This window comes from Polistes fuscatus, unplaced genomic scaffold, assembly GCF_010416935.1.
Source record: "Polistes fuscatus isolate 324 unplaced genomic scaffold, CU_Pfus_HIC Scaffold12, whole genome shotgun sequence".
NCBI lineage: Eukaryota > Metazoa > Arthropoda > Insecta > Hymenoptera > Vespidae > Polistes > Polistes fuscatus.
This window is the reverse complement of record NW_025113020.1, coordinates 6,454,013-6,471,820: the sequence shown is the minus strand read 5'-3', so window position 1 is coordinate 6,471,820 and position 17,808 is coordinate 6,454,013. Positions and strand designations below refer to the sequence as shown.

The window sequence follows — 17,808 nt, the reverse complement described above, 5'->3', positions numbered from 1 at the left end:
TCCTCCTCCTCCAGCTCTCGTTCGTTTCGGACCTGAAGACCGAAGGCAGATCGATCGGATGATTTTCCTCGGGGTTTTCCTCCACGACGACGACGACATAGTCGACGACCACCCCGCGACTACGACTACGACGACGACGACGACGAGAGAAATTGCTCTCAGGACTCCCGATTCGAGTGAGGAAAAAAATTCAGGTCGATCGAACCTTCCCTCTCTTTCCCTCTTGCTTTCTCTCTCTCTCTCTCTTACTCTCGTTCGCTTAACTCGAACGAACGAACGAACGAACGAACGAACGAACGAGTAGGGTTGGGTGTATGGGGAGAAGAAGAACGGGGGGATTACAGGGGGGATTTGGGGTGACGGGAGGAGGGAGGACGGGGAGGGACGTGGAAAGAGCGACGAGCTGGAAAGCCGTTCCTCCGAGGAGGAGGAACGCGAAATGGGGAATGTTAGAGAACGAGCGAGCGAGAGAACGATAGAAAAGGGGGAGTTGGGTGATACTTAAGGGGGAATGGGTGGTAGGTAGGTAGGTAGGTAGGTTGCTTGGTAGGAGGTTGGGTGGGGTGAGGTGGGGGAGAAAAAGGTGTCCCCAAACCGTAGAACCGCGCGCGCGGACATCGCGAACTCTCTGACGGATTTACGTCGGGAAACGAACGAGGTCACGGACTGAACTGTGTACGTGTATCTCTGTGTGTATGAGAGAGAGAAAGAGGAGACTCTTATATATATATATATAGGTGGGGAACATAAAAAAAGAGAAAGAGAAAAAAAAAAGGAACGGACGCGTCGAACGCGGTACGTAAAACAACCTTGACGAGCCCTCCCAACACTTTTTCTTTCTTTCTTTCTTTCTTTCTTTCTTCTTTTTTTGTCCCTTTTTTGCTTTCTCTCTTTCGCGTTATTTTTCAAAAAGATCGGACTACCATTTTCCCTTCTTTTTCTTCTTTTCTTTTTTAGGGATGGGTGAGGTGGAGGGGGCGCCACGGTTACATTCGTTAATTTTTATTATTATTAACTATCGTTGAATAAAGTTTTGTGCAATCAAATTTTTCTTACTTTATAACTCCAACTTTTACTTTTCTTTTCTTTTCTCGCACACCTACCCACTTCCAACTATCCGCCATTTTGTTTTATTTCGTTGGCTTGAATGATTTCAATTCGTTTGATTAATTTTATAGAGATTGTCCGTTTCTACGCGTGTATATGTATATCTCTGTGTGTGTGTGTGTGTGTATCAATTAATTAATTCTTCAAACTTTTGTTGGTTTTTTTTAATTAAACAAATTGTCACCCCCACCCCTCTAAACAATGTTTTCATTTTGAAATATTCAATTGGTAATTCTATTTCGATCATTCGTATTACACACTTAATCGTAATGGTTTATATTCAACGATACTTCAACCCCTCAACCCTTTTTTATTCTTCTACCAAACCCCTTTCTCCATTGTTTCGTCTCTTTCCCTTTATTTTTCGTTTAATATTATTTCGCGATACACAGCGGTGGTACTATTTGATTTCTTTCTAAATTTACATCGAAATCGTTTCGTCCCCTAATTTTTTCTCTATTTAATTAATTAATTTGCTTCCATTTTGTTTTTCTTTTCTTTTTATCCAATCAACGAATGTCAAATTATTACGCGCAAAGTAATCGTATCGAATAATTATTATTATTTACAATCGTAACATTTGTTTCGTCCATTTATTTTTCTTCTTTTTTTGTTTAATCCGAACAAAAAGAATCAAAAAATATCTCGTACGTTAAAATTTGCGTTTTAGGAAAAATCGTGTCCGTAAAAACGTAACGTTTAATTCATAATTTTCCTTTTCTCTTTATACGATACGATCGATTAATCAAAATATTACTACATATATGTTAAAATGTTAGGTTAGGTTTTGAACGTCGAGACGTTGTTACGGTCCTGCTTTTCGAGAAACTCTCTCGCTGGCACTGTCGTCGGCCGATAATTCGAGTCGCCGCAAACTCGACGTCTGTTCGCGACGCGGTGCAAAGTTGGCGGTGGATTCGAGAAGAAAAAGATAGAACGATAAAGAGAGAAAGAGAGAGAGAGAGAGAGAGGGAGGACGAAAGAGAGATAAAAAAAAAAATCAGCTCGTTTCACAGGCCCGCGATCTAGAAGGAAGATAACTTCATAACTTCTTCTTCTTCTTTTTCTTCTTTTTCTTCTACTCAATCTCTCAATCTTTCTCTCTCTCTCTCTCTCTCTCTCCCTCGTTCTCTCTTTTTTCGACAATTCTAACACATCTTTCAAACGAGAGATCCAAATATTTTCTCCTTGTTTTATATCTACAAAAATAAAACAAACTAGACTCCTAAAACTTTATTTTTGCTTATAAAATCAAGCAACGTGTTGTTTTGAAGATGGAGAATATTTCGTCTCCTACCCCCTTTGAATACACGCCTTTTCGTGTATTAGTACTTCAGATCAATTTATTGTATCGATGTATAAAAGTATTTTACTTATTGTTGACGAAAAATACGGTATAACAAAGTTAACCCCTCTTCTCTCCGAGGGTCGTATAATCAATTCATTACTCGATTACAATTTAAAAAAAAGAAGATGACGCGCGATCGTTATTGTTTCATTTATTTTTTTTTTTAAATTACACCGAAAAAGATCAAACCAAAAAATATATATCGAAAAATATTCGTTTATCGTTATGGTTATACTTTTTCCTCCCACCCATTACTTTTAGAATCGGTACTTCCTTATCTCATCTCTTACAAAATCCTTACTCAAGAAACAAATAGTAAAAAAGAAAAAAAATAAAAGCAAAAGAAAAGAGAGAGAGAGAGAGAGAGATAAAAGGAGACCTTCTTCGCACGCTTTTATTTGTCCATCCTACAAAACCGTGGCCGTCCCTTCTCCCTTTATGCTATCTCTGCGAGCAACGATAATTTGCTTCGGCGCCTCCTCGAGTATAATGGTCGAGGAATGGGAAGAAGAGCAGAGCAGAGCAGAGCAGAGCAGAGCAGAGCAGAGCATAAAAGAGGGGGGATGGGTAGAAGGAAAGATGGGTTACAAGAAAGAGAGAGAGTGAAATTCCACGAAGACCGATAGACGAAAAGATAAATGCACTGCTTCTGAGTCTCTTTCCGGATGTCATCCGTCTCTATTTTCTCTTTCAATTTCTTATTATTCAATATCGATTTCGAATAATCGTACGTATACCGCCTTACTATACTCCTCGAACATTATAATCAATGATAATAGTAATAATAATAATTGTAATAACAATCTTAAACGTTCATTTTATTTTCCTCGTATATTTGAAATCTCTCTCAAAACGTTTTTCGGCGTCCATGTTTGTTTTTCGAGAAGGATTTCGACCAATGGCCGCTCGCGTTTATTTCCTCGTAATTTCGATTCTACTACCGCTTCGCGTTTTTAATCGTATTTTTCTTCGCGATTAATTAATTTTGCGATCATTGAAACGCGATTATACGACGGATAATAAATGAAATTGTTATTGGCAATGGTATTCGAAGTCATCCGACAAATTCAATACGACGAAATCCCGCGTAAATTTTTCGACTAACCTACAAATATATTCACTTTTTTCTCTTTTATTTCAACAAAAATTCTTTCCTTTCCACGAAAAGTTTATCGCGCGAACGAGGAGTATAGGGAGTCGGTAATTTCTAGCGGAAGTTAAGTTTTTACGGTCGCAATCTGCGCGAGCAGATATAACCTCTTGCGTATCGCATAAAAACGAAGCTTCATGACGTCATTTAACGACGCCAACGGTGACATTATCGTCGTAATACTTGCAGCCACGAGTTTCGGTCGGTCTCGAGATGGCGCACCGTCTTTCGAATCTTTTTTCGTCAATTTTTCAAAGATACCACGCATAGGTATTTGCAATTTTTTGTTCAAATCTTGTAGAAAACAGATAGTTATACGAATTATCCTAATAAATAAATTCTAAACAAGTATAACAGTGGTTTGGTATAATTCATTTCAAATGAATTCAACCGTGATCCAATTGATTATTCGAAAGAAGCGTGTAAGAAAGATAGAAGGAGGATCATTTTCGAATGAAAGTAGGCAAAAGTTAGGCTTGTAGTGGTGTCAGTCACCTTAGGTGGACCCTTTATTCGATTACTATCAGGTTCCTCGTCTCAAACCCTGCACCCTTAGCGACCCTTCTTTCCCTTTCCTCTTTCGGTTGGTATCCAACTGCCTTTCTATCTAGCAAATCGAACGAGTCCCATCAATTTCACGTAAGTGCAGTAGCTCTGAGAGAAGGAAAGATAGAATAAGCTCAACCTTTACGAGATTTCATCATAAACCCTTCCCCCTTTCTCTCGAGTTCTCCTTATCGTAACCTCTGTGCTAATCGTCATTAGCTGCGATACCTTTTCCCTCGGCAGCGTAGTAGTCGTTGGTGGTGGATATTAAAAAGTTATAATATTGTATAAGTTTGAAGGTTGCGAAGGTTGTGTCAGGAATTGACGAAATAATTTGTTGAAATAAAAAAAAAAAAAAATGAAGAAAAACAAAGAAATATAAGAAACGTTGAAAATAAATAAATTACGAATTCGTCGAGGAGATCCATGAACGCGTTTGCCAATTGACGAAGACCACTAACTTTCCCCCTACAGCGTTTTATTCCCGTGGAAAGGTTTTGCTTCGAAATAAGAACCAATGGCACATCGCGTGCCTCGTCCCCATCATCTTCGATGTGTACATAATTTCTCTTGGTTGGTCCCTAATCGAGCTTGGTCGACCCTACTCTTCATGCGTCCTCGTCGTCGTCATCGTCATCGTCGTCCTTTTCTGATCGCGAATCAGGTGCGTCACGAATAACCGCGTGCCCGCGGGACATTGATTTTGGGATCGTACTTTTTATATATATATATATGGGGGTAGGATATATGGGGGATACATGCAGATGCTATATATGAGAATACATAAACCCCCATACACATATATATATTTTATATAAACCCTAAATAAAAATCCCATATAAAAATATTAGGTGTCCCGAGAAAGTTTTGGCCGATTTTCTAACAGTAACTCTTAACCCAAGAGTTTACATATTTCTATAGATAAACGTATCCTATACAATACGAATACATCAAAATTTATCAATTTATACATTGGCAAAGAAGTTTCTTCCGGACAGGGGCTGGGCTGGGCTGAGCTGAGCTGGGCTGAGCTGGGGTGAGAGTGCGAGAGTAGCAGTATCTTAATAAATAATATATCGCTAACGAATAGATCAAATCCTAATGGTAAGAAATATATATTTTGACCAAGGAATGAACTACAAACGTGTCAAATATAAACTAGATCATATAAACATGATCGATACCAATTTTTGCAGTAGATGCATCTATTTTTTACGCATATCCAAGAATACTAGATAACATAAACCGTAACAAAAGCCATGAACACGAAACAAAAGAGAAGAGAACAGAGGAAAAAGGTACACGACGAAGGTATGGCAAGGCATGGCATGGCATGACAGGATAGGGCACGATCTAACGAAATCCTTTTTCAACGGCAATTTCGAGGAGGTTTCGACGTATCTCAGGGTTCGACACGTTCGACAGTTTCTATCGTTCGCTAAGATAGAACGTAGACCAGGCTGCTGGTTCTAGGAGAAGTAGGGTCATCGAGGTAGAAGAAGGTCGAAGGTGATGCTAGCTTTAGATGGTGGTAGTAGTAGAAGATAGTAGAAGATAGTAATGGTAGTAGTAGTGGTAGTAATGGTAGAAACAGGGCCGCGATATAGCAGTGGTGGTAGTGGCGTAGCCGCGCCAATGTCGAGGAGCGGGTGGACGAAGGATGGACCGAGGGGGAGGGGTGGCATTGGGTGGAAAAGGGGGAGGACACTTTGGAGGAGGAGGGTGGCGGTGGTGGAGGTGGTGGTGGGTGAGGTTGAGTCGGGAGCGAGGACGCGACCGAGTGGAGGGTGGGAAAGAGGGTGGCAAGTGAGAGAGAGAGAGAGAGAGAGAGAATGGCGAAGAGGCCGGGAATAGGAGGAGGAGGAGGAGGAGGAGGTGAAGAGGAGCGAAGAGAGGGTACCTAGCTGGAAACGCGACGGTTCGCCGGCACACTAAGTATAGGCGTCCTCGCGACGCCGGCCGTCAATATACCACCCCTAACTAACCCCTGGGGGGTCTGTGGGTGTTGCTACCAGAGTGTACGAGAGAGGAACAGAGATGGAGATACTAGCTTGAGATCTGAGCGAAAAGGAGGAAGACGGCTAGATATATATATATATATATACATAGGGTGGGTTGGTAGAGAGCGAGTATACGAGGGTAGGGTGGCTGCTTTTGCGCGAGGGTTGGTCGTCGCCGTCTATGTCGTCGTCGTCGTCGTCGTCGTCGTCGTCAGCGTCGTCGACATCCTCTTAGTGTGCGAGAGAGAAACAGAGGTAGATAGGAAGGTAGATAGGTAGGTAGGTAGGTAGGTAGGTAGTTAGGTAGTAGGTAGCTAGGTAGGTAGGTAGGTAGACAGGTAGGTAGGTAGGTAGGTAGGTAGATAGGTAGGTAGGTAGGTAGGTAGGTAGGTGGGCAGCAGCCAACCATCTATCCCATCCTATAGCGAACGACGCTATCCTACCCTGGCGTAGCTTAGTTTAGCTTAGGGCCCTGGGAGGCCGAGGGAGAGGAACCTCGCGAGAGAAAGAGAAGAACATCAGCGAAGCTTGAAACGGAGATAGAGAGAGAGAGAGAGAGAGAGAGAGAGAAGAGAACGATGGAGGATGCTACGAAGAGCACACGGGAGAGAGAGAGAGAGAAGTGTAGAGATACCGAGGGAGAGATCTGGTGGAAGAAGAGAAGAGATAGGATGAGAGTGTGAGAGAGATAGGACTAGCATAGGGTCGGTGGTAGGACATTGCGGATATATTCGCCTCTATCCGACGAAGCAGCAGCACCACCAGCACCAGCACCAGCACCAGCAGCAACCTCCGCGCGTACCATCCTCTTCCAACCAACCGACCAAACGACCAACCGTCCGACCAAACGACCGACGGACGGACGGACGGACGGATGGAACGACGGACCGAACGACCGAGTGAACATCCTCTCTCTCTCTCTCTCTCTCTGACGTTTCTCTCTTCTGACCATCCTGCGACGTAATCAGCGAGAGAACCACCACCCCAACCCAACAACCTCCGGGCCTCCTCTTCCTCATCCTCCTCCTCCTCCTACTACTACTACTACTACTCTTCTCGCACAACCACCCCGTTCCTCCTCCTCCTCCTCCTCCTCTTTACGCGCAACCACCCCTCCTCGGCATCCCTTACCGTTGCTGCCGTGGCATGCATCTATCCGGACGTCTATCTACCTATCTCGATGCACTGGGTGTTCGTCCGAAAAGCTCTTCCACGTTTCCTGCTCTTCTCTTAAACATATATAACTCTATTGCACAACCCCCAACCTACACCTAACTTTATTCCGATTATCAAGATGTATATATGTATATATATATATATAGATAGAGAGATACTCGAATTAAATGTTTCTACCTTTTTTTATATTCTTTTTCGTTCAATTGAACTATCGGTTAAACAATTTTTCTTCTCTTCATTCGTTCATTATACTTTCGGTAATATCCCAACAAAGAAATTTTCATTGGTTCTATCAACAACCCCTAAATATATATATAAGCAGAAACGTTTTAATCTTTGTAAGAATCTATCGATCTTTTTCATTACTTTAGCAACAAAGAAAAAATGTTTAAACGATATATTTATGATAATATCGTTTGTTTCTTGATTCTAAAAATGATGAATCGCGATACGTAATACTTGAAACAACAAATCTTTGATTTGATTTTATTTCATTTCATTCCTGAACAATCACTTAACGTATTTTAACTTATCGCCCGAATAAAAATCAGAAATGCTGATCCTCGCGTGGGAATGGGGTTTGGGCGTTGAGGGGTGGTTCCTTTCTTTTAAAGAATCACGATTATTCGGCGGACAGTTTATAAACTCGGACGTACCTTCGAAAGATCCTTCACCCTATTTAACGGCACTTTCGTAAAAGCGTTTAAACTTTCCTTCACCGAGTAAGAGTAAGAGAAAGAGAGGAATGAAGAAAGGAAGGAAGGAAGGAAGGAAGGAAGGAACTTAGCCTGTAAACGAACACTGGGTCATTAAGTATCCATCTTTGGTCGTTCGGTTCTCTCTTTCCTTCTTCCTTTCTTTCTGAATGAATGAATGACGAAGTTAAAAAAGTTGCTTGAATAAAAAGAGATTTAAACCAGTTGCGAAAATTCTTTAAATGGAAAAAATAAAGAAATTCACCCGCGAAGAATCAACCCTCATCCCTCTCTCTCTCTCTCCCTCTTCTCCATTTTTCGAAACATCGATTGATTTATCGATCCGGAAAAAAAAACGAAATGAAAATGAAACGAAAAAGGGATAAATAAAAATCGCTGGCGCGGTTTCGTTCGATCCGATTCCTACGACGCGAAATAACAAAAAATAAAAAAGAAAGGAAAGTAAAGTAAAGTAAAGTAAAGTAAAGTAAGGTAAAGTAAGTAAAGGAAAGGAAAATAACGGGTTGGGTATGGGTCGTATCTACAACAACCATAGGACGTAAATTCGCGGAAAAACTCGTAAAGAACTCGTAGGGACGGCAGTCGCGTAATCGGGTAATGAGCCTGAGATACGAGTCCGAGTTTCCTTTTTTATATTTTCTCGTTGTCGTTGTTGTTGTTGTTGTTGTTGTAGTAAAATTACTGAACTAGTTTGAGCAATAATATTCCTTATGTAAAAGTGTAAGAAAGTTAGGAGAGGAGAGGGAACGAGTGACCACCATTCCAGGTCAATACGCATACTTAAAGATAGTTCAGGTAAATGTTTAGACAGAGAAACGATGGAATTGCTAACCCTGTGCGCGAATTTCAATATATACGTTATTTGCGATATAGATGTTAATAGGTTAGAAGGTCTTTAGAGAATGCGAGGTGAATCACGATTTCGATAAGGGTTTATATATTCCTCCCTCATTCCTCTCTTACACTTCTACTACAACATTCCACCCTTAAACTCCAACCCTTTTACTTAGCCGTTCTCTTTCCCATCGTTGTCGTTCCGTTCCGTTCGATTCTGTTCGATTCCGTTCGATTCCGTTCGATTCCGTTCGATTCCGTTCGATTCCGTTCGATTCCGTTCGATTCCGTGCGATTCCGTGCGATTCCGTGCGATTCCGTTCGATTCCGTTCGGTTTTGTTCGGTTCCGTTCGGTTCCGTTCGGTTCCGTTCGATTTCATTCGATTTCGTTCGATTCCGTGCGATTCCGTGCGATTCCGTTCGATTCCGTTCGATTCCGTTCGATTCCGTTCGGTTCCGTTCGGTTCCGTTCGGTTCCCATTCTAACACAGCACAGCGGGACATATCATTTCGCTCCCTCTTTCAGCATCGCGTTCTCTCATTGAAAAGCGGCCTTCCGCGTAGGGTTTCAACCATGCCGATTCGACTACACGCTAAGTATCCATGTACTTGTACTTACGAGCTTGAATAATGACGCAAGCTACCTAAGTATTACGTACCTATAAGTATATATATATGTATGTTCGGTATACCCTACCTGGGTACACGTATACATATACGAGTATGCAAACATTTAAGTAAGTATAGTTACTTTATAGCATCGTTGTTAGGAACACGTGTAACCCTGGTTAGAATACACCAAGAGGATACGCTTAAACTTTATATGCGGGATACACGTCAATTGGGATTTTCAATGGTCCAAACTTTTCCATCGACAAAAAGAAAAAAGTATTACATTGGACACCCGTGTAAGATTCAACGAGAATTACAAAATTTATTTAAAAAACAAAAAAAAACAAAAAACATTATAGGCTCGCGTTGTACTATTTTTATTTGATCCGACATGTTGAACGATCCGAAACACTTTTGTTATTGTACAAGAAAAAAGAAAGAAAGAATGAAAAAAAAGGAACGAGAAAGAAACGGAAAATGAAATGAGTAAACGTACGGGTCAAAAATCTTTCTTCTCGTTGAGAGTTTAGCTGACGAAAGTGAGCGTACTCCATCCATTCTTATAAAGTTTAAAACTAGACTCGTGCTGGATTCGCTTTCTCCCCTTTTGTTCTGTTCTGTTCTCCTCCTCCACCTCCTTCTCCTTCTCCTTCTCTTTCCCTCTTTCTCTTTCTCTCTCTCTCTCACTCACTCATCTCGTTCTGCGCAATCAAAGGTATAATCCGTACAATTGCCGGCAAAGTTTCAAACTCGGTCTTTCCCTCGTTACGAAAATGAAAAGTACACGCAAGCGATTATGACGCGTATAGGGTAAAACACAACAATCAAACGCGAAACACAATAATAACTATGATACATTAAAGCGGATAAATTGAAATCTTTCGTATTTCTTTTCCCATCTTTTCTTCCCTTTAAATACCATTTCAATTTATCTAACGTCATTTCAAACGAATTCGTAATTAATTCGATCATTAATACAATTCCGTCAAATGAAACAATATAATACAACCCCGATTAATGTCAACGATATCGCAACGATAAAAAATAAAAAAAGTATCTTTTTGATATAGAAACGATCAATCGTATATCGATCGTCAAATTAATTTAACATTCGATAGAACGATTATCGATTAAAAGAAAAATTTCAAGTCAATTTAATAAACAAGCCCCCGCTACCCTACCCTCCCCGTTAAAGGATCTTTGTCTTTTTTTGATAATCGCGCGATCAACAATGCGATAACGAATATAATAAAGTAAAAAAGAAAAGGAAGAAAAATCATGAAGAATAGAATGACGGGGTTGGTGATTAAAGCATAGTTTAGGAAACACCGCGTAGATGTAAGGGTACGCGCGCGGGTGTGCATATTCTGGAACGTAGGTGTCTTTCATAGGTGTATCAGAGCGTTGACGGTATGTAAGCTGGCGTAGGTGTAAACCCTGATAGTGGTAGGTGTGGTAGAGAAAGATAGAAAGGGTGAGAGTGAGAGAGAGAGAGAGAGAGAGAGAGAGAGATAGATAGAGAGAAACGTAGGGCGATTCTGGAGGTCTGCTGAAGCTTGGGCTAGGTGTATTTGTATTGGTAAGGTAGGCATATACATACACGTACGTATGTATATAGGTTGGAAGGTATTAGATAGGAAGGTAGGTAGGTAGGTAGGTAGGTAGGTAGGTACGTAGGAAGGTAGGTTGAAACGTGTATTAGTGTGTTAGTGTCAGTGTTAGTGGTATTTGCGATAGAGTAGTGTTGGTGTTGCCCGTTCGCCTAACTCAGGAATACGAGGGGCTAACATCTAGGCGAAGTACATACATAGGTAGGAGGGACTAGGTACTATCTAGTATCTAGTAATACCGGGTACTAGGTACGTACGTACGCGCCGCGGACGCCAAATAGCGGTTCGCATATTCAGAGATAGCGACGTCGCTCGCTCGGCGCGCGATCGCCCCTGATTTAGGTTTCTCTCTCTCTCTCTCTCTCTCTCACTCTCTCGCTCTCGCTTGCTAACTCTAGCTAGGTCTGCCTTTGCTTCAACCTCTACCCGTTCCTCTACTATATACCTCTACACCCGTTCCTCTATCTCTTGGTTCTATCCACTCGGTGTACCTATACACCCCACCAACCACCCCCTAACCACCCCGTTCCCAACCAACCTCGTTCCATCCTGCTGCTGCTGCTGCCGCTGCTCCATCTTCCCGCTTCTCCACCCCACCCCTTCTTCTTCTTCTACATCCTCTCTAACACACACATACATACACATAGCAGACACTCGCGCCATACTTATTTGTATGTATTTGAGTTGGGGTGGGCTTGGTGGCTGGGGGTAGGTGGGTAAGCACGTATATACGCGGGAAATGACGTACACTTAGCCAAGACTAACACGCTTTGCCTTCTTCGATGTCCTTCGTCTCCTAGTCGTCCTCCTTCACCGTCCCTCCTCCCTCCCCTTTAGTCCTAGTCCGTCGTCAACGGATAACGTCTTCAATACTACGACGACGACGACATCGAAACCTTCCAAAAAAGGGTTCTCTCGTGATACTATACTTTAAGTTACACGATACTTTCTTAGATTGTTATTACGAACATTTGGAATTTCATCGATTACGCGTACGCTTCTTTCTTTCTTTTTTTTTTTCTTTTCTGGTTCTTAAATGTACGAGGCAAGGTTATGGGAACGAGGTTTTTACCAAATAACAAAAGAAATATAATTAATGAAGAAAGGGTTGGTTACTTATCGCGAACAGGAAACGAAAGGTTTGGACGATTCGGGGGAAACCCTCCAGTTTCGATGATACGCTTGAAATATTTAGCCAATGTCGCGAAAGGTCAAGGAAACTCCTCTACCCGACCCTCCCCCCCTCCAACTACCCAGAACAACTGTGATATTCAACAACAACGAGCAACGAGGTGCGTGCGTGGGTGGGTTAGCTCGGAAATCGTCGTGAAAAATGAATGATCAAAATTGGATCGTAGGATACGCGGCGTGGTTGTTAATTTCGTTATTCTCTAAATGTGTATATGCAAAACGAGATGTTCAAATGGAAATATGAATTCTTATAAATGATACGATTCGCGCCGGAAAATAAAACGTGGGGGGGATACGTTAAAGTTAAGCGTTAGATAAATGTTGCAATTATTATTTTGGAGAAGAATTTGTTTGTCCGTACATCGTTTATGAATGTATCATTGATGAAACGAATATAAAAAAAAGAAAAAATACAAAATTAATTTTCTAACGGTCGCGTCGATTATCGGATCCTCGATTACCGATGTCACACAGTGATGTTTGAATTTTTATCTAACAATTATTTGAACTATTGTACGAACAAACAAAGAAACAAAAATATATCTATAAAAGCATAGCGACGGTAAACGCGTTAAATCAAAAATTCAATCTTAAAGAGGGGTTAACAATGAACGGAGTAATTAATAATAACAATTTCTCCGACTAAAACGAAAGAATACGAATTACCTTATAAACACGTTGACTGTCACAGTGATTCCCATTTCACCTGTATTATAATATTATTTGAATTCTTATCTTTAAAATGTTTTCACTACTGTTAAAAGAGAAGGAAAAAAAAACTATGAAACTAACGTGACAGTCAACATCTTCAATTCAACGTTAAACGGCTTATTTTCTCGATTAAAAACATCGAGAAAATAATATTAATATTGACGAATGAGAGACACTGTTAAGTTTAACTTTCGAATAGATTAAAAATAAATAGACAAATGAATAATATCGATAATCCTAAATAGTACATATATCATTAAATAAAATGAAAAAAATAGAAATAATCTTAGAAACGCGTTAACTATCACAGTGATTCTCAAATAAAGCGATATTACGATATTGTTTCGATGATTATCTTCAAAATCTGGCTACTAATATGAAAAAAGAAAAAAGATAGATAAAACTAATATAACGGTCAACATATTGAATGAAAAAGAAATTCTTCCTAGTAGAAAAACGATAATTCCTATTTTTCGTGAATATTACCAATCGTAGTGCGAATTCTTATCTTAAAAGATCGATATAACATATAACGCACAATCGACTAAAATTTTACAAATGAAATATTCAAATTATCGAATAAAATGAAAGAAAAAGGAAACGTGAGAAATAATTGAACAGGAATGAGAGTCACTGAGCGCAGCTGCCGCGCGACGCGGCGGTATCTCTCCGCGTAGTCTGCTACCTCACACCCTCGTCATCTTGCGCGAACCAGCTTCAGCAACGGCAGCAGCAGCGGCAGCAGCAACGGCAGCAGCAGCGGCAGCAGCAACGACGGCAACGGCAACGGCAACGGCAACGGCTACGGCAACGGCAACGGCAACGGCAGCACGTGGGGAGAACCTTCCCCCACCATCACCACTACTACCACCAACCACCACCACCCAACCAACAAACCATCACCAGCACCACCCACTGACCATTGCCCTCCACCCTAAACTGCGAACCTCTCTCCACCCTTCTCTCTCCTCGTACTCTTTCTTCTTACCGACTTACCCTCGGACTTACGTCGAGGATGGAAAATTTCTCTCTTTTTCCATCACCACCCACTGACCATTGCCCTCCACCCTAAACGCGAACCTCTCTCCACCCTTCTCTCTCCTCTACTCTTCTTCTTCTTACCGAACTTACCCGACTTACTCGAGGATGGAAAATTTTCTCTCTTTTTCATCGAACAAAAAAAGAGAAGAAGAAAAAAATGACAACTTTTTTCCCCCCGCTTTATGATCGCTAAAACTTTGTCTTGTCGCTAAAATTCTTATATCTTGGTCATCTTTTAATCTATTATCTTTCAACTGTTGCTGCTAATTATCATCTCTGTTTTCCGAATATAATCTTCTTTTATACTTTTTTTTTTATTACGTTAGTATTGTGTAAGAATGAAATTTAAAAAAGAAAAAAGAAAGAATTTCGGTGCGATTTGAGTAAAGTTCTCTTAAGAAGAATTCGGAACTAAAGCTAAATTTAGATTCGAATATGTTTGATCTTTTTTTCAAATACCTCGGAGAAAGTCGAGAAATTCTTTCGAAGCGCAACCGGTACTATATATTCCAAGCGCATAGATCATAATACAATAGCGTAGGTCAGGAAACAGGGAAGATACGCAGCCCACTTGCCATGTGCTCGACGACGCATTTCGCTTCGAGTTACTCACCCCTCTACCCCACCTCGTTCATTCCACTACGCCTCCCCTCTTCCTCCCCTTTTCAATGATCACTCGCTCGCTCACTCCTTCTGTTTGCCCCATATTTACTCTTTGGTGTTGTTATTATTACTTCTGCATTTTCACTGACTGTTCTTTTTATCGACGGTGCAACTTCATTTCTTTTCTAATTATTTCTTCGTTGATATTGTCGCTTTATGAATTACCAAGAAAGTTCTGTTATCTACAGTAATATACTTTTCTTATCCGCCGATAATGTAGGTATGTCGCAAAGATATTGTTACCGACAGAAGTATTACCGACGCATACGTTACCGACAGAAAATATTACCGACGCATACGTTACCGACAGAAAATATTTATCGACAGAAGTATTACCGACGGAAATATTACCGACGCATACGTTACCGACAGAAATATTACCGACGCATACGTTACCGACAGAAAGTATTTATCGACAGAAGTATTACCGACGTGCTAAACATTTTTAGATAACAACACTTATCAATCCTCTCGTAATGGTGCAAGTTTTGAAATTTAAATGAATGCTTTTTTTCCAAATATCTTGAAATATAATAATCCGGAAATCTAGGATATATTTAATTGCTATTATTTTTTAATAATAGTATAGTCTTTCTTCTTTTAATATTTTTCAGCCAACAACGTTACGTTCTCCAACCTGGTTGATTAATTTTCGTAGAGGTAATAGTTTTGAGTGTGCAACATTTTTAACAAGTCTCCTACTAGGACAAGGATACAATGCATTTGTTGTATTTGGCTATGCATCTCGGGAACAAGTTCAATGCGACAGAACTAAAATTACCTGTCCATATTTACCAAAAGCGGAACCAAAAATAATAGAAGAAGAACATGCTATTAATTTAACGTATAAGCTCAAACCTCCCGCAGACTTCAGAAGTAAATTTTTATTAAAAATGGATGCTAGAGAAAAACTAAAAGTTGAAACCGCAATTCAAGAAGAAAAAGAGAAGCAAGCTAAAATTATAATGGTATGTAATGTTTTGTAATAAAATTTATATGTTATGATGTATAGACTAATATTCATTAAAATATTTAGGAATTAGAGAAACCACGACCAGATAAATATCATGGACACAGAGTTCACGCTTGGGTTGTCGTGCTACCTGCCATTAATGATACGAAAGGAAAACAAATTAAGAATCCATTCTTTATCGAATCCTCATCAGGAGAAATGTATGACCTAAATGATCCTCAAACTAATCTTTTGTACCTTGGCGTGGAAAGTATTTGGAATGATGAAAATTATTGGATCAACATGCAAGAAGATTCAATTGGTTGTGACAAAATAAATTGGAATTTAACTTCCACCAAATTATGGGAACATCTACTTCCTGGTGAACCATGGACCATGCGTGGCATAGAAGATGATTTAATCGAAGAAGATATTAAAATAGAACAAGAGAAACATTTGGATATGCCTGCTTCTTATGTTAATGAAATATTCATAAATAGTTTAGGTAACTCCATATTCATTACGTTTTTCTTTTCCAACTGCGATATAACAAAAATTACTTTATTTGTAGATTATGAAAGACGATATCCGCAAGGTCACAAAACTAAATTTTATAAAAAAGTAAAAGTTGATTTGTATTCACCCTACGTTCAGTTGGATGGATTGATAGAAAAAATAACAATATATGACGATTACGAATACACAGTTCCTATTGAAATTTATGAAAAGTATATTGACAGGAATGATCTTTTAGTACAATCAAAACGAAACTTAAATACCAATTATGTTACTGATTTTTATAAAAGAGGTCGAGTCGATGCTTGCAAAGGTAATCTATAAAAATTATAATTTTCTTTTATTTAATAATATTCTCTAATTATAAAAAAAATTTGTAGAACATCACTTTCATATAAATTACGATAACTCATCGATGTATGATAAAAGAATTTTACATTTCTATGACATAATTCGATCAGATGGATTATCAGAAATGCAGGTACATCCTTTATGTTTAACACAATATTATTCCAATCGTGAAGATTTCTTGTATTATAGGTGAGCTATATTGTATTTTTAATAGTATATTATAATACTTAAGAATATTATCGAATTAATACTTTGATGCAGGAATGTGGAATTCTCACCCGATAAAGGTGATTCTGTAGTAGATGGAATACATTGTCACATTCAAGTAAGTTTTTATACCTAACGATTGATAATATTTCTTGAAAACTATTGTATTTATTTATTCCAGAGAATAACTGAAAAATATCGAAGAAACGAACTACTACCAGCATCCAAAGATATCTCTATAAGAGAATTCATTTTGACAGATAAAGAAATACATCTAAAGTTTCATTACGAAGATGACAGAATTACAAGAGGTATACGTGTTTATAAAAAACCAGAACCAGGAGAAAATATAAACGTTCATACTGCTGTTATCCAAGAATACAACGTAATTATTCCTAAAAAGTTAACTTAATACCATCCTAAAAATTACATTTATTTTCTTTTTATTTTATTACTATTACAGCCGGATGCTATGTCAGTACCCGAACAAAATTTGTATTTATTCAAAGAATTGGAAAAATTATTAAAAGAAGAAGATCAATGCGTGTCTAATGTCAGAAATGCAGAAACTGAAATTTTATCGTTTATAAAAACACGAACAAATGAATATTTGAATCCAGAATTAATTATTTCTTCTTTTGATAGAAATCGAATCGAGGAAACAGGAAGATCTATAACGGTGTTTGCACAAATAAATTTGATACATAAATTACTCGTATATCAAAAATGCTAATCTAAATGAACTTGTAGGATACAATATCGATATCTCATAGTTTACGAGATATTATAAAAGCTGCTGATTACTTAGCTCCATACTTGGCACGAATAGGAAATCCGAAGCATATAAGCAAAGCTCAAGCGTATTTATTACGAGAGGATTGTTTGAGCGATTTTAAAGACTCGCAAGTGGATAAAGCTAATATCATTTTACGTAAATCCGAGGAGCTTACAGAGCAGTTGAATAAGTTGCAAACATTATTAACGCAGGTATATAAATATTGCATGATCCAAAGATTATATTAATTTACATTGTCGAAGTTATTAATAGGTTGACATAGAAAATTGTAATATTTTAT

General features: G+C 39.2%; 1 protein-coding gene across 1 annotated transcript in view; it reads left to right on the top strand.

Annotated features, from left to right (window-relative positions):
- Nucleotides 1-17,808, top strand: part of LOC122513219 (dynein regulatory complex subunit 7-like) — a gene marked incomplete at its 5' end in the record, with an annotated part of 37,763 nt that overhangs the window by 19,411 nt on the left and 544 nt on the right. The window contains 8 exons of the mRNA XM_043629483.1: nucleotides 15,321-15,674; nucleotides 15,743-16,163; nucleotides 16,230-16,487; nucleotides 16,555-16,714; nucleotides 16,787-16,850; nucleotides 16,914-17,117; nucleotides 17,196-17,411; nucleotides 17,483-17,719. Of these exons, the coding sequence (XP_043485418.1) occupies nucleotides 15,321-15,674; nucleotides 15,743-16,163; nucleotides 16,230-16,487; nucleotides 16,555-16,714; nucleotides 16,787-16,850; nucleotides 16,914-17,117; nucleotides 17,196-17,411; nucleotides 17,483-17,719 (1,914 nt within the window). The remainder of the gene's footprint in view (nucleotides 1-15,320; nucleotides 15,675-15,742; nucleotides 16,164-16,229; nucleotides 16,488-16,554; nucleotides 16,715-16,786; nucleotides 16,851-16,913; nucleotides 17,118-17,195; nucleotides 17,412-17,482; nucleotides 17,720-17,808) is intronic.